General features: G+C 42.7%; 1 protein-coding gene across 3 annotated transcripts in view; it reads right to left on the bottom strand.

Moving 5' to 3' along the window:
* Positions 1-23952, bottom strand: part of LOC126354704 (spondin-1-like) — a 174731-nt gene that overhangs the window by 129331 nt on the left and 21448 nt on the right. For all 3 annotated transcript variants that reach the window (XR_007565374.1, XR_007565375.1, XM_050004524.1), the window contains exon 2: positions 2040-2242. Coding sequence is in view for 1 of the 3 variants with exons in the window: in XM_050004524.1 (XP_049860481.1) it covers positions 2040-2242 (203 nt within the window). In the remaining 2 variants the exon portion in view is untranslated. The remainder of the gene's footprint in view (positions 1-2039; positions 2243-23952) is intronic.

Raw genomic sequence — 23952 nt, 5'->3', positions numbered from 1 at the left:
AATTGTTATTACGAGACAGACTCGTCAAACAGCGGAAAGGGGTTAAGGGGTGTGTGATTTTTGTACACTTTTTATGTACTTAAGGGGGATTGAGGCTTCCAGTCTTATAGTATTCTTGGTTTAAGTGTTACAGAACTTCTGCAACAAGATGATTCTCGAATATTATACAAAACAACCTCGCACTCTTCTTCCTGGAATAAGACTACTTAGCTTCTTCTCCTTTTGGAACTCTTTATGAGAATCTGACGGACAGGTCTGTGCAACATGTGTTATTGTATCTTACACATTTTCTAAATGCTCGCTCAGATTGCCTCTTGTTAAAAAACACTGATTCAAAATTGCACTCTGAATCAGTTCTTCACATCATGTTACCCATGTGTTTCTAAGTTCATCTATTCACTGTGTACGGTACACAACACAATAAGTATGCACTGAACAGCCAGAACATTATGGCCACTGATCTACTATCGATATAAACCTGTCCACGCAACAGTAGCATCACCTGGCGAGGAATGACTGCGACTCAGACACACGTACGGTGCATGTAGTATAAGTGAGCGTACTGTCCGTGCGTGGAATGGGAAAGGCGCGTGACCTATCTGAGTTTGACCGCGGGCATACTGTGATAGCCTGGAGGGTCGGCACGAGCATTTCAGAAACAGCGCGACTTCTTGGGTGTTCGAGGAGTGTAGAGGTGATTATCTGCAACACGTAGTGAAACAAAGGTTAAACCACGTCCAGACCCCTCATTACAGCTGTCGGACGTCGTAGGCTGGGCTGACTGGTAAAACAAGACAGCAGCGGACTGTGGTGGAACTAACATCAGGCTCTGATGCTGGACAGAATACAAATGTGTGTGAACTCACACTGCACCGAACGCCCTAACGATGTGCCAACGTTAATACCATGACAATGGCAACTACGACTGAAATGGGCACGTGACCATTGGCACTGGACGTTGATGCAGTGGCAGAGTGTTGCATGGTCTGACGAATCCTGATACCTTCTGCATCAAGCCGATTGCAGGGCGGACATCCGTCGTCTTCTAGGTTCAAATGGCTCTGAGCACTATGGGACTTAACATCTATGGTCATCAGTCCCCTAGAACTTGGAACTACTTAAACCCAACTAATCTAAGGACATCACACAACACCCAGTCATCACGAGGCAGAGAAAATCCCTGACCCTGTCGGGAATCGAACCCTGGAACTCGTTCGCAGGAAGCGAGAACGCTACCGCACGACCACGAGCTGTGGACCATCTTCTAGTGGAACAGCTACTTGACACATGTACTGTGTCGGGGAGACAATGTGGCGGCGGCTCCGTTATGTTCTGGGAACATTGACTTGGGCACCCACGAGTCCAGTGGCGCTCTTGCAAGTCACTAAGGTACCAAGCACCAGCTCCACTGTACCCATAGAAGGCCACGTGAATGTCCCCAAAGCATACAGTGGTTGCAGACCAATTCCCCTTCATGACGATCATGTTTCCTGACGGAAGCGACATTTTTCAACAAGGTAATGTACCACGTCACAAGGCCAGAAGTGTGATTTAGTGGTTCGAGGAACACAGTGGCGAGTCCCAATTGATGTGCTAGTCCCCAACTCGTCAGGTCTGAATCCGAACGAACACATCTGGGATGTGAATGAAGGTGGCATCAGAGCTCATCGCCTACCTCCCAAGAAGTTACGGGAATTAAGTGACTTGTGTGTCAAGATGACGTGGAAAGTCCCTCCAATGACCTGCAAGGGCTGCATTGCTTCCAAGCTACGATGGTTCGCCACTGATATCCGTGCCAAATGTGGGCATAATGGCTACTAGGTAGATGGTCATAATGTCCTGTCTGACCACTGTATAAAAGAAGTGCAAGTGTTCTTCAGTTCTCCGATAAGCATAGATCAGGCCCATAAAGTACATAATATCAGACTCCTTCTGTTGAGGAACGAAGAGTATGAGTCTTTCAATACGTCCCTGGAACACCACCTGTGAAGCTGCTTCGCAACGTTCAGTAAGCAACTGAAGGACCGGCTACTAAGTACCTGTGTACGCCTCCCCAGGCACGTAGCCGTTGGGGTTCCCGCTGACGGAGATGCTGAAGCGGTCGTTGGTGAGGCGCGTGCGCGGCGCCGTGTCCTCGTACGGCAGCCGGCGGCACTCGGTGGCGCTGGACGCCGCTGACGTCACCAGACACCCCAGAAGCGCGGACAGCACCAGGCAGCTGCGGGCGCGTGCCCCGCTCAGGCTGAAACACGAGTGGAAGGCCGAAGCTAAGTCAGGGTACTGAGGCGAGGAATTTCGTTTATGGCAATCGAGGCAAGGAATTGAGCATTTCAGTGCCAGGGATGAGAGCGTAGAATGAGCTGATGATTGACGAAATCTTCTCGACCTTCCATCCGTGTGGCTGCGTTTAAATTCCATGACATTTATCTAAGTACTACCAGACTCACCATCTTCTAGCAAAGTGTTGAGATTACGCGGGTGTCCCATATACACTACTGGCCATTAAAATTGCTGCACCACGAGGGTGACGTGTACAGACGCGAAATTTAACCGACAGGAAGAATATGCTGTGATATGCAAACGACTGGATTTTCAAAGCATTCACACAAGGTTTGCGCCGGTGGTCCACCTACAACATGGTGACATGAGGAAAGTTTCCAACCGATTTCTCATACACAAAAAGCAGTTGACCGGCGTTGTCCGGTGAAACGTTGTTGTGATGCCTCGTGTAAGAAGGAGAAATGCGTACCATCACGTTTCCGACTTTGGTAAAGGTCGGATTGTAGCCTATCGCGATGCGGTTTATCGTATCGCGACACTGCTGCTCGCGTTGTCCGAGATCCAATGACTGTTAGCAGAATATGGAATCGGTGGGTTCAGGAGGGTAATACGGAACGCCGTGCTGGATCCCAACGGCCTCGTATCAGTAGCAGTCGAGATGACAGGCATCTTATCCGCATGGCTGTAACAAATCGTGTAGCCACGTCTCGATCCCTGAGTCAACCCATGGGGACGTATGCAAGACAACAACCCTCTGAACGAACAGTTCGGCGACGTTTGCATCACGATGGACTATCAGCTCGGAGACCATGGCTGCGGTTACCATTGACGCTGCATTACAGACAGGAGCGCCTGCGATGGTGTACTCAACGACGAACCTGGATGCACGAATGACAAAATGACATTTTCTTCGGATGAATCCATGTTCTGTTTACAACATCATGATGGTCGCATCTGTGTTTGGTGACACCGCGGTGAACGCACATTGGAAGCGTGTATTCATCATCGCCCTACTGGCGTATCAGCCGGCGTGGTGACACGGGGTGCCACTGGTTACACGCCTCGGTCAGCTCTTGTTCGCATTGACGGCACTTTGAAAAGTCGACATTACATTTCAGATGTGTTAAGACCCGTGGCTCTACCGTTCATTCGATCCCTGCGAAATCCTACATTTAAGCTGTATAATGAACGACCGCATGTTGCAGGTCCTGTACGGGCCTTTCTGGATACAGAAAATATTCGACTGCTGCCCTGGCCAGCACATTCTCCATATCTATGACCAATTGAAAACTTCTGGTGAATGGTGGCCGAGCAACTGGCTCGTCACAATACGTCAGTTATTACTCTTGGTATAGTGTTGAAGCTGCATGGGCAGTTGTACCTGTACACGCCATCCAAGCACTGTTTGTCTCAATGCCCAGGCGTATCAAGGCCGTTATTATGGCCAGAGGTGGTTTTTCTGGGTACTGATTTCTCAGGTTCTATGCACCCAAATTGCGTGAAAATATTATCATATGTCATTTCTAGTATAATATAGTTGTCCAATGAATACCCGTTTATCATCTGCATATCTTCTTGGTGTAGCAATTTTAATGGCCAGTAGTATACATATGTCGTAGGGGCTGTCTCCCTGCACCCCTTACCCGAGCGACCCGTTTGACTCTGAGTTGCGTGAAAAGTGGTATGGGATCGAGAAAGAAATGATTGGCAGAAGGACTGACTGAGCATGTATAAAAACCAAAGCGGCCTTCATTGAAATTAAAAATGAAGGATGTAATATTAAGAGATGATGTGAACTACACTCTTAAATGCAGAGGAGTGTGCAATGACTTGAAAAGTTACACTGTAGGAGGTCTCTATGAGGAGGAGGACTTACCTGTAATAGAAGAAGAAACAGGGTCGAAAGGGAAGAGATAAGGGAACCAGTATTACAATAAAATTTAAAAGAGTTTTGGAAGACTTGCTTAACATTCCATCGACATTTATGAAAGCATTAGGGGAAATGACAACAAAACGACTATACTCATTGGCGTGTAGGGTGTATGTGACTGGCATCAGACTTTCGGAAATCATCATCCACACAATTCCGAAGATTAGAAGAGCCAACAAGTGCGAGAATTATCGGACAATTAGCTTTACAGCTCATCCAAGTTGCTGACGAGAATAATATACAGAAGAATGAAAAAAATTCAGGATCTGTTAGATGACGATCGGTTTGGCTATAGGGAAGGTAAAGGCACGACAGATGCTATTCTGATGTAGCGATTGATCATGGAAGCAACACCGAAGAAAATGAAGAGACGTCGATAGGATTTGACGACTTGGAAAAACCGTTAGATAATTTAAAGCATGATGTTCGAAACTGTGGGGAAAACAGGGGTAAGCATAGGGAAAGACGTGTGTCGTAAAATATATACAAGGACCAAAATGGACCAAGAACGAACTGATAGGATTATAAATGGCGTACGACAGAGATGTACACTGAGGTAATACAGGTCATGGGATAGTGAATACGCGTATACGAATGGCTGTAGTATCACGTACACAACGTTTAAAATGGCAGTACATTGGCGGATCTGTCACTTGTTCTCTGGCGATATAAGCAAAAAGGTTTGCGACATGGTTATGGCAGCACTTTGGTAATTAGCAGACTCTGAACGCGGAATGGTAGTTGGACCTAGATTCATATGGCGTTCCATTTCAGAAATTGTTAAGCATTTCAGTATTCCAATATCATCAGTATGAAAAATATGATGCTTATACCAGATCTCAGACTTTACTTCTCACTACGGGTAACGCAGTGGCCGACGGTCTTCACTTAATGGCCGAGAGCACCGCCACTCCTGAGCTCGTGACCTCAGACAGTCGGAAAACCGTTGTCTGGTCATATAAGTTCCGTCTTAAATTTGTCAGAGGTGATGTTAGGCTTGGAATGTTGCACAGATCCCACGAAGTCATAGACTCAGTTGGTCAACAAGGCGTTGTGCAAGCTGGTGATCGCTCTAGAACGACGTGGGCTATGTTTCCATGGCATGGACTGGGTTGCCTGGTCCAAATGAATCTGTCATTGACGGGAAGCCGTTATGGTGGACTTCCATTTTTGGACTTCATGTTCCCAAGCAGAAATGGAATTTTTATGGACGACTATGCACCATTCACTGTACTGCATTTGTTCGCCGTTGGTTTCGAAAACTTTCTGGACGTCGTCGTTATTTCGCTACCTAGGTAGCAGAATTCCTTAACTTCATCTACTCGATGATCACCAGTCCTGATGCAAATTTTTCTATGTTTTGTTTCTGCTACTTCTCATTACTTCCTTTCTTAGATTTACTCTCAACCCGTATTCTGTGCTCATTGGACTGTTCATTCCATTCAGCAGATCCTGTAAATCTTATTCACTTTCACTGAGGACAGCGATGTCATCAGCGAATCTTATCATCGATATCCTTCCAACTTGAATTTTAATTCCTCTCTTGACCATTTCTTTAATTTTCGTCACTGCCTCTTAGACGTACAGACGGAACAATAGAGGTTAATGAATACAGCCCTGAGTTACACCATTTTTAACCTGAGCATTACGTTCTGAGTCTTCTACTCTTACTGTTTCCTCTTGGCTCTTGTTTTTTTTGTCATCAGTCTACTGACTGGTTTGATGCGGCCCGCTACGAATTCCTTTCCTGTCCTAACCTCTTCATCTCAGAGTAGCACTTGCAACCTACGTCCTCAATTATTTGCTGGATGTTCTCAAATCTCTGTCTTCCTCTACAGTTTTTGCCCTCTACAGCTCCCTCTAGTACCATGGAAGTCATTCCCTCATGTCTTAGCACATGTCCTATCATCCTGTCTCTTCTCCTTATCAGTGTTTTCCACATATTCCTTTCCTCTCCGATTCTGCGTAGAATCTCCTCATTCCTTACCTTATCAGTGTACCTAATTTTCAACATTCGTCCATAGCACCACATCTGGAATGCTTAGATTCTCTTCTGTTCCGGGTTTCCCACAGTCCATGTTTCAGTACCATACAATGCTGTACTCCAGACGTACATCCTCAGAAATTTCTTCCTGAAATTGAGGCCGGTATTTGATATTAGTAGACTTCTTTTGGCCAGAAATGCCTTTTTTGCCACACCGAGTCTGCTTTTGATGTCCTCCTTGCTCCGTCCGTCATTGGTTATTTTACTGCCTAGGTAGCAGAATTCCTTAACTTCATTGACTTCGTGACCATCAATCCTGATGTTAAGTTTCTCGCTGTTCTCATTTCTACTACTTCTCATTACCTTCGTCTTTATCCGATTTACTCTCAAACCATACTGTGTACTCATTAGACTGTTCATTCCGTTCATCAGATCATTTAATTCTACTTCACTTTCACTCAGGATAGCAATGTCATCAGCGAATCGTATCATTGATATGCTTTCACCTTGTATTTTAATTCCACTCCTGAAGCTTTCTTTTATTTCCATCATTGCTTCCTCGATGTAAAGATTGAAGAGTAGGGGCGAAAGGCTATAGCCTTGTCTTACTCCGTTTTTAATACGAGCACTTCGTTCTTGATCGTCCACTCTTATAATTCCCTCTTGATTGTTGAACATATTGTATATGACCCGTCTCTCCCTATAGCTTACCTCTACTTTTTTCAGAATCTCGAACATCTTGCACCATTTTATATTGTCGAACGCTTTTTTCAGGTCGACAAATCCTATGAACGTGTCTTGATTTTTCTTTAGCCTTGCTTCCATTATTAGCCGTAACGTCAGAATTGCCTCTCTCGTGCCTTTACTTTTCCTAAAGCCAAACTGATCGTCACCTAGCGCATTCTCAATTTTCTTTTCCATTCTTCTGTATATTATTCTTGTAAGCAGCTTCGATGCATGAGCTGTTAAGCTGATTGTGCGATAATGGCTCTTGTACATGTTGTATATTACCCGTCATTCCCTATAGCTTGTCCCTATTTTCCTCAGAATTTCGAAGATCTTGCACCATTTGACATTGTTGAACGCTTGTTCCTATGATCTCTTGATGATACCTCCCTCGCTTTTAATTTCAGCGAAGGTTGACTTTTCCATATGCTAAGTCAGACCTTCCAACAATCGTTTCTCTTCAGATATCCTTACACTTTTCATGCGGCAATTTCGCCTTCTTCCCTGCCATCCCTGTTTTTTCATTCCTATGTGACTTGTATCTCTGTATTCCCGAATTTTCCTGAACATTTTTATGCTTTCTTCACTGAGCGATCAAATGAACTGTTTCTTCTGTTACCAACGGTTTCCTCGCAGTTACCTTTCTTGTAGCTAAGTTTTTCATTGAAACTTCTGTGACTGCACTTTTTAGAGATGTCCACTCCTCTTCAACTGAAATGCCTACTGATATTTGGTCTATAAGGCGCTCAACTTCTAGGTTATGAGCACCCGTTCAAAGTCCCAATGTTTACGCAGCCCAGTCTCTACACTTTCAGGAATAAGGATGAAGTGATGCGGACACCACAAACACTGAGTCCCCAGTCCCAATCAGGCCGGGAATGGAACCTGGGTCCCCAGATCCAGAGACAGCAATTCTAGCCACTAGACCACGAATTGCGGACGAAATGCCTACTGAGCTCTTCCTTATCGCTGTGTCTATAGCCTCAGGGAACTTCAGGCCTATTTCTTCGTTCCTTAGTAGTTTCGTATCCTGACTAGTCCCTTAAACTTCAGTCTACTCTTCGTCACTACTGAATTGTGATATGAGTCTACATCTGCTCTAGGGTACACCTTACAGTCCAGTATTTGATTTCGGAATACCTGCCTGACCATGATGTAATCTAACCGAAATCTTCCGTATCTTCCGGCGCTTTCCAAATATACCTTCTAGTTGTATATGATTCATGAACACGCTATAAAGTATTATTAGCTGAAATTTATTGCAGAACTCAAATAGTCTTCCTCCTGTTTCATCGCTAGTACCAAGCCCTAATTCTCGCTTAACCCCTTCTTCTACTCCTTTCTCTACTATCGCATTTCAATCCACCATGGGAATTTGATTTTCATCTCCATTGCTGCACTACGCCGGTCAAAAGGATGTACGTCATGGTATTTGGAAGCATCCCAAGACTATGGTCACTTCAGTGTAGTATTTCTCCCTACTGTCGTAGCTATACATTGAAGAAGCGATGAGAAATAGAAGATTAAAATTAAAGGTGGACATTTATCAATGATAAGACTTGCTGGTGACTTTGTTGTCCTCAGTGAAAGTGAATAATTACAAGATTTGTTGAAGGTAATGAACAGTCTTATGAGTACAGAATGTGGACTGATAGTAAATCCAAGAAAGACAAAAGTAATGAAAAGTAGTAGAAGTGAAAACAACGAGAAACTTAACATCGGAATTTGTGATCACGTAGCAGACTAAGTTAAGGAATTCTTGTACCCATGCAGCATAATAATCCATGACGGAGGGAGCTAGGAGGACATGAAAAGCACATTAGAACACTCAAAGAGGGCATTTTCGGCCGAGAGAAATCTACTAGTATCAAACATAGGCCTTAATTTGAGGACTTAATGTCGGAGAAAGTCCGTCCGGAGTGCAGCTCTGTATGGTAATAAAACATCAGCTTCGAGAAAACCGGAACGGAAGAGAATCGAAGTATTTGAGATTTGGTGCTACGGAAGAATGTTGAAAATTGGGTAGACTGCGAAGGTAAGGAATGAAGAGGTTCTCCGCGGGATTGGCAGCGATAGGAATACAAGGTGATTTTATTGACTTTAAAAAAAGAAAAGAAAGAAACGGAAGCGACCTAGACGACGCTGAGACAAATAATTTAATACAAGACACATGGAGCCGCAAATGTCACGAAATACCCCAAAAGTGGACAACTAATATTGAACATTTGACGTCACCAACTGAGTTTGTCGCCTCAGATGCAAAGATTTGGCATGTCGAAGCTACTCCCGCCGGTAGGGGGCTAGGTTAATCTGTTTCGGAACCCGTTTTGTAAATGTTATCTGCTGTAAACACAGAAGTTACACAGTTATTACTCTCGCTGCAGCCAAGAAAAAGCTGTCCCATTTCTGTGTTTCTTTGCTTTTGTCCCTTTCCGTGTGTCTGCAGATTTTATTTGATAAACAAATAGATCATTTGCTGCTAGCGATGCAGTTCTGAAGTTTGTACTTATTTACTTCTGGCGCAACACGGTAGGTTTTAGTGGTACTCTACTTTTCAGTTTACCAGCGGAGAGCAGGAGACCGGTAAATCAAACTATAAATCTTACCTCTATGTAGAGACATAATTAAGTAAAGCAAAGTAAAAAATTACTGCTTGCCAGACGTAAGATTCGAATCCTGTGCCCCATACGCTAAAATAGCGCGTGTAGGCCTGGAGCCACGCCGACGTGAACGCTTGAATTGGGTTGGAATGATCAGATGAGACAGACCGATATGTTCCACTGCTGCACGAGCGGCGATGTAAGTCATGTAGCGGCGTCACATGTTCAACTTTTGGGGTCTTGCCTAACATCGCTGTCCCATGTGTCTGATATTAAAATACTTGTCTCAGTGTCATCTACGTCACTTTGGGAGTTTTGAAACGTTAGTAAAAATCACCCGGTACATGGAAAACAAAACACAGGACGATAGGACATCTGTTAAGACATCACACAATAACTTCCGTGGTACAAGAGGGTAAAAAAAGCTATAGAGGACGACAGAGATTGGAATGCATCCAGGAAATATTTGAGGACATTGCTTATTTGAGCATGTAGTCACTACAACCTGCGGTGAGGAGGTATACCACTTTATGGAGTTTATCTTTGTTGTTTACACTTGGGGCCGCCTATCGCTACTGGTTCTACACTACCGGCCATTAAAATTGCTACACTATGAAGATGACGTGCTACAGACGCGAAATTTAACCAACAGGAAGAAGATGCTGTGATATGCAAATGATTAGCTTTTCAGAGCACCCACATAAGGCTGGCGCCGGTGGCGACACCCACAACGTGCTGACATGAAAAAGTTTCGAACCGATTTCTCATACACCAACAGCGGTTGACCGGCGTTGCCTGGTGAAACGTTGTTGTGAAGTCTCGTGTAAGGAGGAGAAATACGTACCATCACGTTTTCGACTTTGATAAAGGTCGGATTGTAGCCTATCGCGATTGTGGTTTATCGTATCGCGACATTGCTGCTTGCGTTGGTCGAGATCCAATGACTGTTAGTAGAATATGGAATCGGTGGGTTCAGGAGGGTAATACGGAACGCCGTGCTGGATCCCAACGGCCTCGTATCAGTAGCAGTCGAGATGACAGGCATCTTATCCGCATGGCTGTAACGGGTCGTGCAGCCACGTCTCGCACCCTGAGTCAACAGATGGGGACGTTTGCGACACAACAACCATCTGCACGATCAATTCGTCAACGTTTGCAGCAGCATGGAGTATCAGTTCGGAGACTATGTCTGCGGCTACCCTTGACCCTGCATCACAGACACGAGCGCATGCGATGCTGTACTCAACGACGAATCTGCGTGCACAAAAGGCAAAAAGTAATTTTTTCGGATGAATCCAGTTTCTGTTTACAGCATCATCATGTTCGCATCCGTGTTTGGTGTCATCGCGATGAACGCACATTGGAAGCGTGTATTCATCATCTCCATACTGGCGTATCACCCGGCTTGAGGTATGGGGTGCCATTGGTTACACGTCTCGGTCACCTCTTGTTCGCATTGACGGCACTTTGAATAGTGGACGTTACATTTCAGATGTGTTATGACCCGTGGCTCTACCCTTCATTCGATGCCTGCGAAACCCCACATTTCTGCTGTATAATGTAGGACCATATGTTGCAGGTCCTGTACGAGCCTTTCTGGATGCAGAAAACGTCCGACTGCGGCCATGGCCAGCACATTCTCCAGATCTCTCACAAATTGAAAACGCCTGGTCAATGGTGGCCGAGCAACTGGCTCGTCACAATACGCCAGCCACTACTCTTGATAAACTGTGGTATCGGGTTGAAGCTGCATGGGCAACTGTACCTGTACACGCCATCCAAGCTCTGTTTACTCAATGCCCAGACATGTGCAGGTGGTTGTCCTATGTACTGATTTCTCAGTATCCATGCACCCAAATTGCGTGAAAATGTAAGCACATGTCAGTTCTAGTATAATATATTTGTCCAATGATTCCCCGTTTATCATCTGCATGTCTTCTTGGTGTAGCAATTTTAATGGCCAGTAGTGTAGTACAGTTATGGCTTTATACTTGCTGTTAACAGTAGCGCTCATTTTACTCTTCGCCCGCAAGCTTGCTTTTACTATTGTTCGGTTCTGTCTCAGGTTTAATTCCAATTAATGTTATTTGTACGTTAACTGTGACCCGTACCAGTGCGGATAGGCTTACTGATGAAGATCTGGCCAATGTGCACCTCGTGTATGGTGTCAGTTAATGCAACAGGAGAGCAGCACAAGGACGCTATGCTGAGCCGTTATCGCTGCGGCGGCAGCAAGAGTACATACCTTTTCTATCTGTACATAGACACATAGGTCTCTACGAGAAACTCAGTCCTTCCATGTTAGAATGGGAGAGACTGTACGTGTAACGTGTGCTAGGTCGTTCGATCTGGAGCATGTTGACGATGATATATGGGCTGTGGGGCGCTCGACGGCACGGTTATCAGCGCTCGTTCAAAGTTCCAAATGTTACACAGGTCAGTCTCGCTCCTTTGCCGAGTGAATGTGAAATGATGAGGACAAGACAAACGCCCATTCCCCACTTGAAGAGAGTCCCTGACCTTGCCGGGAATCGAAATCGCGACCCCTCGATCCAGAGACAGTAGTGGTAGCCACTAAGAACGAGCTGCGGACCATCTGGAAGAGAATGAGCTAGAAGCGATAGGTGACAATTTTGCCACAAAGTCTAAATAGAAGCTAAAAAATGTTTTGAGAATTTTTCTTCACATGGGGCACCAAAACCATATATTTCTTATTCAATTTTTCGCAAGTATTCAATTTATTATACGTAGCACGACTGGCAGGTTTCGGCCTTATATATATATATATATATATATATATATATATATATATATATATATATATATATATATATATATACGTGATCACTCCGATATTCACAATAAAGTGCATGGCACAGGGTTCAATGAACCACCTTCAAGCTGTCTCTCTGCCGTTCCACTCTCGAACGGCGCGCGGGGAAAAGGAGCACGTTATATATAGCACATAACATGCAAGCTCAGAATTAAAACCAGAAAGATTACTGTGTGCAGTAATAGTCATCTTCATAACTAATGGCACGTTACTGAATACTACATATATGTGCTCATTTTAACTGCCGAACATCATCTGTCACCACCGACCACACGGCAAACAGTTACAGTTGTTTTGCTAATCGTATCTGAACCACTGCACCCAGACAACACAACCGTTTTCAGAAACTTGGGTGAACAACTGCATCCGCACGATCCACAGAAAGTGCAGTGATTGTAGCCATCAGACATCCGATGTACAATGAATCGTTCCAGCGGCAAAGTGTAGAAATCCATAATCTTCCTGTTTTCTTGTTGGTTACAGATGAGGCCATGTTCACAAGAGAGGGCACTTTCAACAGAAGAAAGAGCCACGTGTGTGATGACGGAAGCCCACGCCCAGTGGTTTGTCGATCCTGTCAACACAAGTTAATTGTAAATGTATGAGAAGGTATTGTTAACAATAACGTGATTCGTCATTACATGATTCCAGATAAACTGAACAAAGTGGTACAAAAGAGGCGTTCCACCAAGGTCTTCACACGGTTCCTCAGACAGTATGACGTCGAAAGTTCGTTACCTTCTGTGGTTTGAACATGATGGGGTAACAACACATTTTGCACTCGATGTTCATTGATGTGCGGTTAGGTCAGCATTGGAGTGGACGCGGTAGCGCTCTTCCATGGCCAGCTCACTTGGAGAACACGACTAGAGCCACAATCCGGTTACCCAGAAACTCCGCTCAGTAGTAGAGGATTCTCGGCTTACCCGTGTGTAATCTAAGAAAAATGCGAAGTTTTCGAAGTACTTCATGTGCCACTTAGCGAATAAACTGTCCAACCGAAGCGGTGGCACAGTGGATAACCTCATTTGTCTCCCCATTATGTAGAACATCATAACACGACTGTTTTCCAATGTATACTGAAATGACAGTGTCCTTACTCATCTATCAACTGTACGTCTGGTGAATGAACTAAAAAAGAAGCGAATAAATAAATTATTTGAAATTGTTTTCGGTGAAATTCTGACGTTGCATCTTAATTTATAATCAGTTCCTAGCACGAGGTTTCGGCAAAGTGATCTGTAATGTGAGGTTTATCGCGAGATTATTGCCAGCGCGGGAAATCTTCAGCAATGTTAATAAAACTTCTTTCCTGAGTGAGATTCATATGTCGCTGTGTGATGCTCGTGGTGTTCGGAATTTCTATGTTTCGAATGTTTCTACGATCGGTATCAACCAAGGGAATGCACCAAATCTTCCTTGAAGAGCAGTCACAAGAATAAAATACACACACAAAAAAGTTTTGCATCATCCCGGCCCCCAGAAGTCCTGAAGATAGACGTTGTATCACAGACACAGTCCCTTTGATTGTTCAGAGATGCCACCAAATCCCCCCAAAGATGTAAACAACCATGCAGGACCATCGCCTATTAGACGGTACCTCTTCCACCAGGGAAGAGGTACACCGCTCGTGCTGTCTGTAGTTCAACCATACCCACACGGTCAATACCGCAGTTCGATCGCGTTCGCATTGATTCTTTGTGCCAGGAAGGGCTCTCGCTCTCAACAAGCAGAATGTCCATGCGTCTCGGGGTGAACCAAAGTGATGTTGTTCGGATATGAATGAGACACAGAGAGACAGGAACTGTCGACGACATGCCTCGCTCAGGCCACCAAAGGGCTTCTACTGCAGTGGATGACCGCTACATATAGATTATGGCTCGGAGGAGCCCTTACAGCAACGCCAACATGTAGAATAATGCTTTTCGTGCAGTGGTGTTGCGACTCAAACTGTGCGCAATAGGCTGCGTGATGAGCAACTTCACTCCCGACGTCCAGGGTGAACTTGTGGATAGTATGACACGACGAATACAGGCATGCATCAATGCAAGAGGACGTGCTACTGGGTATTATAGGTACCGGTGTGTAGAGCAGTCTGGGCCAGGTCTCGCTGTATGGTGATACAACATGCAATGTGTGGTTTTCATGAACAACAAAGAGGTCATAAATGATGTTTATATTGATCTCTAGTCCAGTTTTCTGTACAGGTTCCGGAACACTCGGAACCGAGTTGATGCAAACGTTTTTTTGATCTGTTTATAAGAATTAAGAATATAAGAATGAAATACAGGAACACGAAAATTTGAAAAGATTCTAACCCCTAAAAATACTGTACGCACATCATTGTATAGCAAATCTGTGACTTTTATAGTGAAACCCACATGTAATTTTACAGTTAATATAACGCCCTTGTATCCCCTAACTTTGTAAATAAGGAACATTCATGTAGTAACCTCCTACGGACGTGGCTAGATAAAAGAAAATAATAATATAATAATAATGAAAACAGAAGTAAAAACAATGATCGGGTTTCGAACACCAGATGCCAAAGGGAAACGGTCACGTCGCTAGCTACTATTCCACCAGTTGCGGAAGTTCAACGAGCGCTAAAAAGCATTTCGATTACGTAGTAAACTTTTCTCAGAAAGGGTCGAGTATCTATGTACAGGCCGAAACACGTGTTCGCTTATTTTGGATCCTCGTCCACTGACAAGGAATCATTCCCTAGTGTCAATGAACGATCCTGATTAAACTTGCAATAAGTATTGTTTTAGTTTTTGCTCAATTTCAGTTTTAAGGAGTAAAACGCACCCCATAAGGTAATTTGGAGTATTAGGTTTATAGGGAATAGCTGCGAAACTATGCAATATAAAAAAAATTGTTTCATATAAAAGTTGAAATGTAACTACATTTCCTGAAAACTGTATGATCAATTTAAAAAAAAATGGAATTTTGTAAGTTACTCTGCTAACATTGAAGAATTTTGTAAAATGGAAACTTTTGTTGCTACATAAATTAATGAAGCTTTCATGCCACACACATCCATGTGTAATAAAGGTTATGCCACTTTTAGAAAATGAGTTGTAAAAAATGTGATGTCGGAGCATGTGCACCATACCTTGTTAAAATATCTAAACATTCATTATTATTCTAATTATTTGATTATTTATTTTGGTTCATGTTTCAAACTGTTATATTACGCTGTAAATTAATTTTCGTTTACCGTTACGAAAACTTGTAGTTTGAGAATTGAAAATAATGGGTAACCCATTGTCATGATAAAAATCATTATGATAATGCGATAATCAGTAAGGAAAACTTTACACCATAGCGTTTTAGCACACCTTCACATAAAATCAACAAATTTTCTACCGCACTGGGAAAAATAACTCCTGTCAAACATGTTTGCTTGTTCAGGCATTAGCTTACCAGATTTAGATGCCGTCACAATAACATTTAGGGCTTCATAAGGAGATTCTTGAATTTGTTTTGTAAATGGATGGTACACCGGGAAAAAAGTGAGGTGGAGGGAGGGTGACGATCGTCCTTCTCTGTCAGCAGTAAGAAATTATATACCATGTTAAGATTGTGACCATTCGTGTCAGTGTTCTATCCTTTTGTAAATTTTTATGTATGTTGCATCACACAAACGTAACAAGTTACGGATTTTTTTTTCAAAACCACGCGTTTCGTATGCCACACCCTGTTAATTGTTTGAACGAAAAACTGACTTCACTTGTATTTAACTATTAAATCATTCGAATTATGTATGTTCCTCAAGAAGTGACAACTCACACATACCCTATTTAAGTATAGATCGAAGTTGGCTAACATTGCTTCATATTGTGGCTGCTTTAGTACTTTCCTCGCATCGCCAAATGTCTGTTAGCAGCGCCTGCTTTCATTGCAAGAATGGCACAAAGATAATAAAATGCATTGCACACACAACAGATAAAAGCTGCAGCCACTGTTCTAGACGACCTCAGCGAATATCACATCACTTGCTTATAGATAATACAATGATTCTGCAAGTTACATTTGTAGTTTAAGAGTTGATATTTTAGCTTTCGAATACTGAAAATTCAAATTGCTGTTTCACGAAATACCGCTTTAATACAAAATAAATAGCGTTGATTCTGTTTCTCATAATCGCTGGAACTGTTCTTCTGGTGAAGGATCTAATTCACAGGGTAATATCAAATCTAAAACACTGTAACTGAAAGCTACTGTATCCATATTACGCAACACGGTTGATGAGATTCGTGCTCGACACAAGATGCTCCGTGTGCATATGTTTTCATGTGTGACAATTAATACGTAACTTCATGGCGATATTATACTGTAATTTTGTGTAAGATTTAATGCATTTGAGAGGAGAGATGTTCACTTCGCCTTCTATCAGTGGGTGAGCCTGTGCGGGTCAGCCAATAGTTAGGCGAGTCAGTTTCCCACAAACAACTCCGAGAAGCAAGGTCGTTTATTTGTCCGCTGCAGTAATCTGTGACGTGCTACATCGTATCAGCCTGTGGGACAAACAACAACGCCGAATGTTATCCTGCTGACTCCCTTTTTTTCTGCTGGCGAATGGCAGGCCGACACTACAGAAGCCCGTGGCGAACTACATTGTAACTTCCTTAATGATTTAGAAGTTCCTGAGAACTTAACCGAACAAACACACTACGCCATCTGTTATTCATCTCCAGAGAAGAAAACGACATTATTTATTCCTCGTAATCGTCAACACTACTGTTAAAAACGCCGTGGAAAACACAAACTCCCTCGACTACTAGTAACAACAGCACAGGAAAAACGCACAAGGAGGCTACCAGAATCATGAAACATGATATCAAAACGATGTCATATTTGATTCGGCTGGAAAGAATTTTCTATGAGGGGTCATACACATACTGCAAGTTCTCATCTCTAAAAGCTCCTCAACACCTGGTAAGAGAAACTGAACCTGCTGGACAGATATTTAGTTTTCAATCATTATGCGTCCATTGCAATAACTGACTTTTCCGTTAGTTTTTGCTATAATATTTTATACATTATGAATGACACAGGTACATTACTGTACATTATTTATTAATTTATAAGGAGGTTTTCGGCTGTTACACCATCGGCAAGTACAAAGATAACTATCTGTGACTGTGAAATTTTTGTGAGTTCAAACATTTTAAATAAAGTGCATCTGCATAGTGTCACAGTTGATTTTCACAGATAACAATTGGTGTTTGATGTAATACTAAAAGGTGAAGAACCAGTTTAGTAAAATGCGGTGTAAAACTATTTATCTTACATAAAATATGTGGCAATTTAGGTAATGAACTATGTAAGAAATGACAATATTGTTCTGAGAAGAAAAATAACTAACAGAAATCTTTGGTGACATGCTCCAAGGGGCTTAACAAGATAACCATGTCCATGGAAAAGGTCCACTAGTTACATTATACCTCTTTGTAATACTGGGAAATGATTCCATGATTCCAATGTGTCTGGTAACGAAGTTTACTATTAGTGGCTATCACCGATATTGACATATGGCAGTAGAACCTAAGTTTGTATTACAAATAAGTTCGTCGATTCTTCCTGGCGTGAAACAGTTTTTTAAACCTGTCACCCTTATACTAGTATCTTCCGGTCATGTTACACCATCGTTCCTGCCATTAACTTTATATATCTAACAATAATGGATTTTAGACATGAATATATGTACGTTGGAATTGCGTTCCTAGCATTCAAAAATGTATACTTTAACATCGCTTAGATTTTTACTACTCGACAAAAATACATCAACTGAAAAAATTGGCAACACCAAGTTGGTAGGCGTGTTTCTACATCTGAAAAATGATTATTCAGATTTCGCGCCAGTCGCATAACATTGGCGCTAGTAGCGCGACTGTGAGGATGCTAATCAGGTTTGCTTAAAATGTAAGTTGTAACGGCCGTCAACGCGTTAGTTACCTTTGATAATGGACGTGGTGAGTTGCTGTCAGTCGAAAAGGATATTAAGATGACGGAGATGCCATTATCAACACATCACTGACTTTCAAAGAGATGGTGTGGAAGGGTTACGAGAGGCTGGATGTTCTTCTGCGATACTGCAGAAAGACTAGGAAGTAATGTAGCCGTTGTACATGACTGCTGATGACCGTGGTCGCGGGAATGTACGGTCTGGACGGCCACGTGGAACTACCGAGAGGTAAGACCTTGGTGTTCGGTGTGTGGCTCTGGCGCATACAACTGTGTCTGTAGCAGCAGTTGGCGCCATAGTGACACAATAAACTTTTAAAAATCCAGAATGAGATTTTTACCATGCAGCGGAGTGTGTGCTGATGTGAAACTTCTGGCAGATTAAAACTGTGTCCCGAACCGAGACTCGAACTCGGGACCCTTGCCTTTCGCGTGCAAGTGCTCTACCATCTCAGCTATCCAAGCACGACACACGACCCGTCCTCACAGCTTCAATTGTGCGACTACGTCTTCTCCTATCTTCCAAACTCCGCAGAAGCTCTTCTGCGAATCTTGCAGAACTAGCACTCTTGAAAGAAAAGATATTGCGGAGACATGGCTTAGCCACAGCCTGGGGGTGTGTGCAGAATATTCGAAGAAGAATTCTGCGAAGTTTGGACGGTAGGAGACGAGATACTGGCAGAGTTGAAGCTGTGAGTACGGAACGTAAGTCGTACTTGGATATCTCAGACGGTAGAGCACTTGCCCGCGAGAGGCAAAGGTCCTGAGTTCGAGTCTCGGTCCGGCACACAGTTTTAATCTGCCAGGAAGTTTCTTTTAAAAAATCCGTTACTACAAGGACAGTTTCTAGCCAGACACATGTATCTTACATTCCACTGGCACCAAACCACGGCTATTTGCAAGTTCAGTGGTGTCAAGCGAGAGCTCAGTGTAGAGCAGGGTGTAGCCCTGTTGTCTTTTCAGGTGAAAGCTCGTTCTGCCTCAGAGGCAGTGATAGCGGCATGTTACCTACGCAGGGGGTAATTAAAGACTTGCAACCAGACTGTCTGGTTGCTGGACACATGAGACCTACACCTGGAGTAATGGTCTGGGGTGCAATTGTATATGAATGTAGGAGCACTCTCGTGGTTGTCCTACTCACCGTGATTGCAAACTTTTACGTCATCTGGTGATTCGACCTGTTGTGCTGCCGTTCATGATCAGAATTCCAGAGCTTGTTTTTCAGCAGGATAACACTCGCCCACATACCAATGTTGTAACTGGATATACTCTACAGACTATCGAAATGTTCCCTTGGCTTTCTCGATCGCCAGATCTGCCTCCAATCTAGCATATATGGGACATAATCGGACGTTGACTACAGAGTCACCCACAACCAGCAGTAACTGTACCTGTGTTGACCGATCAGGTGCAACATGCATGGTACTCCATTCCGAAAACTGACATTTGGCATCTGCACAACACAATGCATGCACATTGCATTGAACATTCTGGCTGTTACATCGGTTATTAATGTACCAGCATTTCACATGTACAATGGCTTTTCTCGAATGTTCTCCAACCTGTTAGCTAGACAAATGTGTTGTTGAAATTTCATTATCCTGTATTAATTAATTTTTGGTCTAGGGTGAATTTTCCCGTTAGTGCACTTAAAGGGCCACTTTGTTATATTTTAAATTATTTAAGCCGCAATATTGAAGCTGAATCACCACTATCGTGGATAAAGTAATGTTCATGCTGATTTCTAAGTGACAACTATCGGAAACCAAAGAGTGGATCAATGAGTAATTGAGAGATGCATGCTAAGATTTACTTTGAGAGAAAGGGTTACTTGGAGAGAAAGGAAGGAAATTAATTAGAGAACGAAAAAAGAAAAAAATAAACTGTTCGATCACACAGCAGGCTGGAGTGACAAGTGTGATTATGACTGCAACGAAAATAAAATGGAAGCTGGTGGGACATGTAGACAGGAGAATGTACAGCAGCTGGACCAAGGATGTTCTTTACTTTACTCAAAAATGCCGGCCGGAGTGGCCGAGCGGTTCTAGGCGCTACAGTCTGGAACTGCGCGAACGCTACGGTCGCAGGTTCGAATCCTGCCTCGGGCATGGATGTGTGTGATGTCTTTAGGTTAGTTAGGTTTAAGTAGTTCTAAGTTATAGGGGACTGATGACCCCAGATGTTAAGTCCCATAGTGCTCAGAGCCATTTGAACCACTCAATAAATAAATAAATAAATAAATAAAAACAAAACTAAAAACAAATTAAATCTGAGACGAAGGTGGATAGATGACATTAGAAAACGTGCAGCAAAGAAATTGGGGGTACAGCTTAAGGCAACAATGAATGGAAGATTCTAGAAGAGATCTGCATATCGGAAATTGGAAATTTGTGGTAAGGTCTTGTGCTACCAAACTGGTGACGTCATCGGTCTCGAAGCTTACCCACTATTTAATCTAACTTAAAGTAAATTACACTAAGGGCAACACACATACCCATGCCCGAGGAAAGACCCGAACCTCCTTCGGGGGGAGCCGGGCGGACCGTGAAAAGGCGCCGTAGACCGCGCGGCGGTCTGTATTTCGCACTGTATGTAAAATGGGTGACGATGATATTTGATATCAGGGCGCCGCCGACGGCAACGACGCTGAGGTTGTTATCTTTGGAAGTCGTTTTATAAAGTACATCTCTTGTCAAAAAAATTATTGATTTTGTCGAATCTACAGTTAGATGAGAGTAGAAAGAAAAATGTATTAAAAGTAAAAATAAATGCGCATATCGAATAACTGAGTGTCGTAAAGATATCTGGATTGTTGTCCTGCTTACTGCTTTCTCTGTAAGCGTTATCAGCGTTCTTGGGAAGGAGATGGTGCGATAACTAAAGCACCGGTTGAATGATCGTCAAGCTGCGGCCCGCAGGACGCACGTGGACCTAATCAAGTATTCGTGCGGCCTGCTGTTCTCATATGTATTTTATAATGATATGTGACTAGCAGCTAACAGGAAAATCCAAAACCTTTCAACTAGCGTTACAAGTTTTTTTTAAGAGTGTAGTTTTCCTGCTCGGTGAAAATCAGAAATACAGCGAAAGTTATATTTTAAAATATGGTTAACTTTGACTGACGTCAGCAAATTCGACCAAGAGATAAACAAGGTTAGCCGCGTACCTCAGGAGCAGAAGAGTATGTAGTGCGGCCTCTGCGGGGTTAGAGGATGTGAGAGGGAGAATGTTTTCTTGTTTGTGTTCCAGTGCTGACAACTCAGTGGTATATATACCTCGTACTGATCAACTGCTATGGAATGCATGTCAAACGGAAGCAGCATGGATTTGTGAACGCGCGGTATAGAGGCGGTCATATTAAAAAAACGGTGAGCAGAAGAGAAATGACATTCGACAAATTTAGTTGACACTTGTCATCGTATCTCGTATTGCATAATGCATTTAAGTGTAAGTATAGTTATTGTTACTGATAGTTTCACTGCCACTCCCAGCAATTGACGGGACACAAAAATTTAGGTAGAGTGCGCATCCCGAAATGTGACGGAGTACAACTTCTCCCGCCTTTATAAACAATGCCACATATACTGACGGGCTTCATCGAACTTCATTGTCTTACAAGGGACGTTTAGGCTCTAAAACAGCCATTTGTTACACGATGCCAAGCAGCTGGAAGGCGGCAACTGTTCGTTCATTTACGTAAAGGTATGAAAAGACATGGCTGCACGTTAACTTACAGGGGACGAAATTTTACATGAAGTGGAGCAATATTTCGTTGAAAATAACGGTGAGGATGAACGTATCGACGGTCCATTCGAAGATCCTAACTTTATGCAAGAAGAATTGTGTCAAAATTCGAGATTTTCTCGGTTTTGATTTCGTAAACGTTCGTTGCAACGTTTCTTTCATGCCTGATCTTACTTTGTTTGAAGAACGACAAGAAAAGACACTGCATACCAGTCCAGGGAGTGCAAAATATACATGTAGAAGAATCCTTGTTTAAAAATGTTTCACATACAAAATTATACTATGTGGAAAACAGTTTGACGTACTTCGGAAGAAGTCTCAGGATTTCATAAAAGATTAATATCATAACCAAATGTTGCTAGTACATTTAACAAAAAACTTTTACAACGTAAGTTAAATAGTTACTGACACTGAGCTTCGTATTGTGACATTTTAATACATCTTAGATAAAGGCGGGGTTAGTTGTTGTTAACATTGTATGCAGTTGTAGTACTGAGAGTTCCCTCAATTCAAGTGCTTTTTCTTTATTTTATCCATCAGAATTGGTCGATGAAAGTCTGTGACTGTAAAAACGATATGTTTGTTTGTTGCAGAGTACCTCTGGCTGCTGCTCGTCACATTTTTTTTCTCGTACGGCGTGTTTCGCGAAATGATTCTAACTTTCAAGTCTTGTGGTATGTATTATATCTATTCATACTGTTTTCAGAGTGTGAGCTGCTCCATTATTCTGTCGCCTTTAAGTAATATGTAAACCCGCGCAGTTTTAATGGTGGCTCCTTCTCTACATTTATTGACGTATTTAGAGAATACTTTTTACTCACGGTTTTCTTGTAGTCCTCTTATGTAGACACTTACATGTGTTAAGCGTCATCCACAAAAATGTACAGAGCACAGTATATGCCGAAAACAAAAACGAACAACAACAAACATTCACGAAGATACATTGCATGTAGTCCGCAGACATGATGTAACAGATAGCCCAAAAGTTGTGCTTTCCACACCAGGCATACGGAGCACATTTGAGCCTACATGCACAACAGACACACATCAGCAGTAGCCGCACATATACCGTAGACGACATCTTTTTGGAAGTATAGAGTAAAATGTCGTAGTACCTCACCGACTAAGTGATAAATCGAATCAGTTAGAAGAAAAAGCATTGCATTAGAAACAAGAAAGAGGCTCATTGAATTTCTTCACATTCTTCAACTGTATATTAAACAAAGAAGTAAAATAGTCATACAAGACAGAACAAAATCACACCGATAGCAAGTGGGCCCCCATTCCGCATGTGGGTAGGACTTCACAGGCTCTTGCCAGGAAATTGCAATCCAGGAAATATAGTCCAGCTTTTCACACTAGGAATACTGTCGCCCACCTTTTGTTCAACAGTAAAGATACGATTACACATTTAGAGTAGAAAGGATTTTATAGGATTTCCTGCAGTTTAAGTGGAAATTATATGTTGGCCAATCAAGTACATCTACAACTGATAGCTTACTGAGCATGAGAGAAGTTTGAAATGTTAAGATTCCATCTTTGGTGAGCATGCTCTGAGTGAACGTTAATCATATGATATCAAATGTGATGTTCTCCATAGAGGAACTAAAGGTAGGAAACTAACATTACTTGAAAATCTGGTCATTAATAAATATCAATCAAACAATCCTGACCTGGTCCTTGATGACCAAACACAGTTCTCTACTCACCATTACCAAAGTAGCAGCAGCCAGTTATTATTTCTCTCGCCATTAGATAATGAGCTTATCATAATTGTTCTACACCCACATTCCATAGACTTCTTCCCCTCAACTCCCCCCCCCCCCCCTTACCGCCCCAATATTTTCGGCCTTTTCATCACATTCACCGGCTTGTCCAAATG

This window comes from Schistocerca gregaria, chromosome 3, assembly GCF_023897955.1.
Source record: "Schistocerca gregaria isolate iqSchGreg1 chromosome 3, iqSchGreg1.2, whole genome shotgun sequence".
Taxonomy (NCBI): domain Eukaryota; kingdom Metazoa; phylum Arthropoda; class Insecta; order Orthoptera; family Acrididae; genus Schistocerca; species Schistocerca gregaria.
The sequence above is the reverse complement of the archived record's forward strand: the minus strand, read 5'-3'. Positions and strand labels throughout refer to the sequence as shown.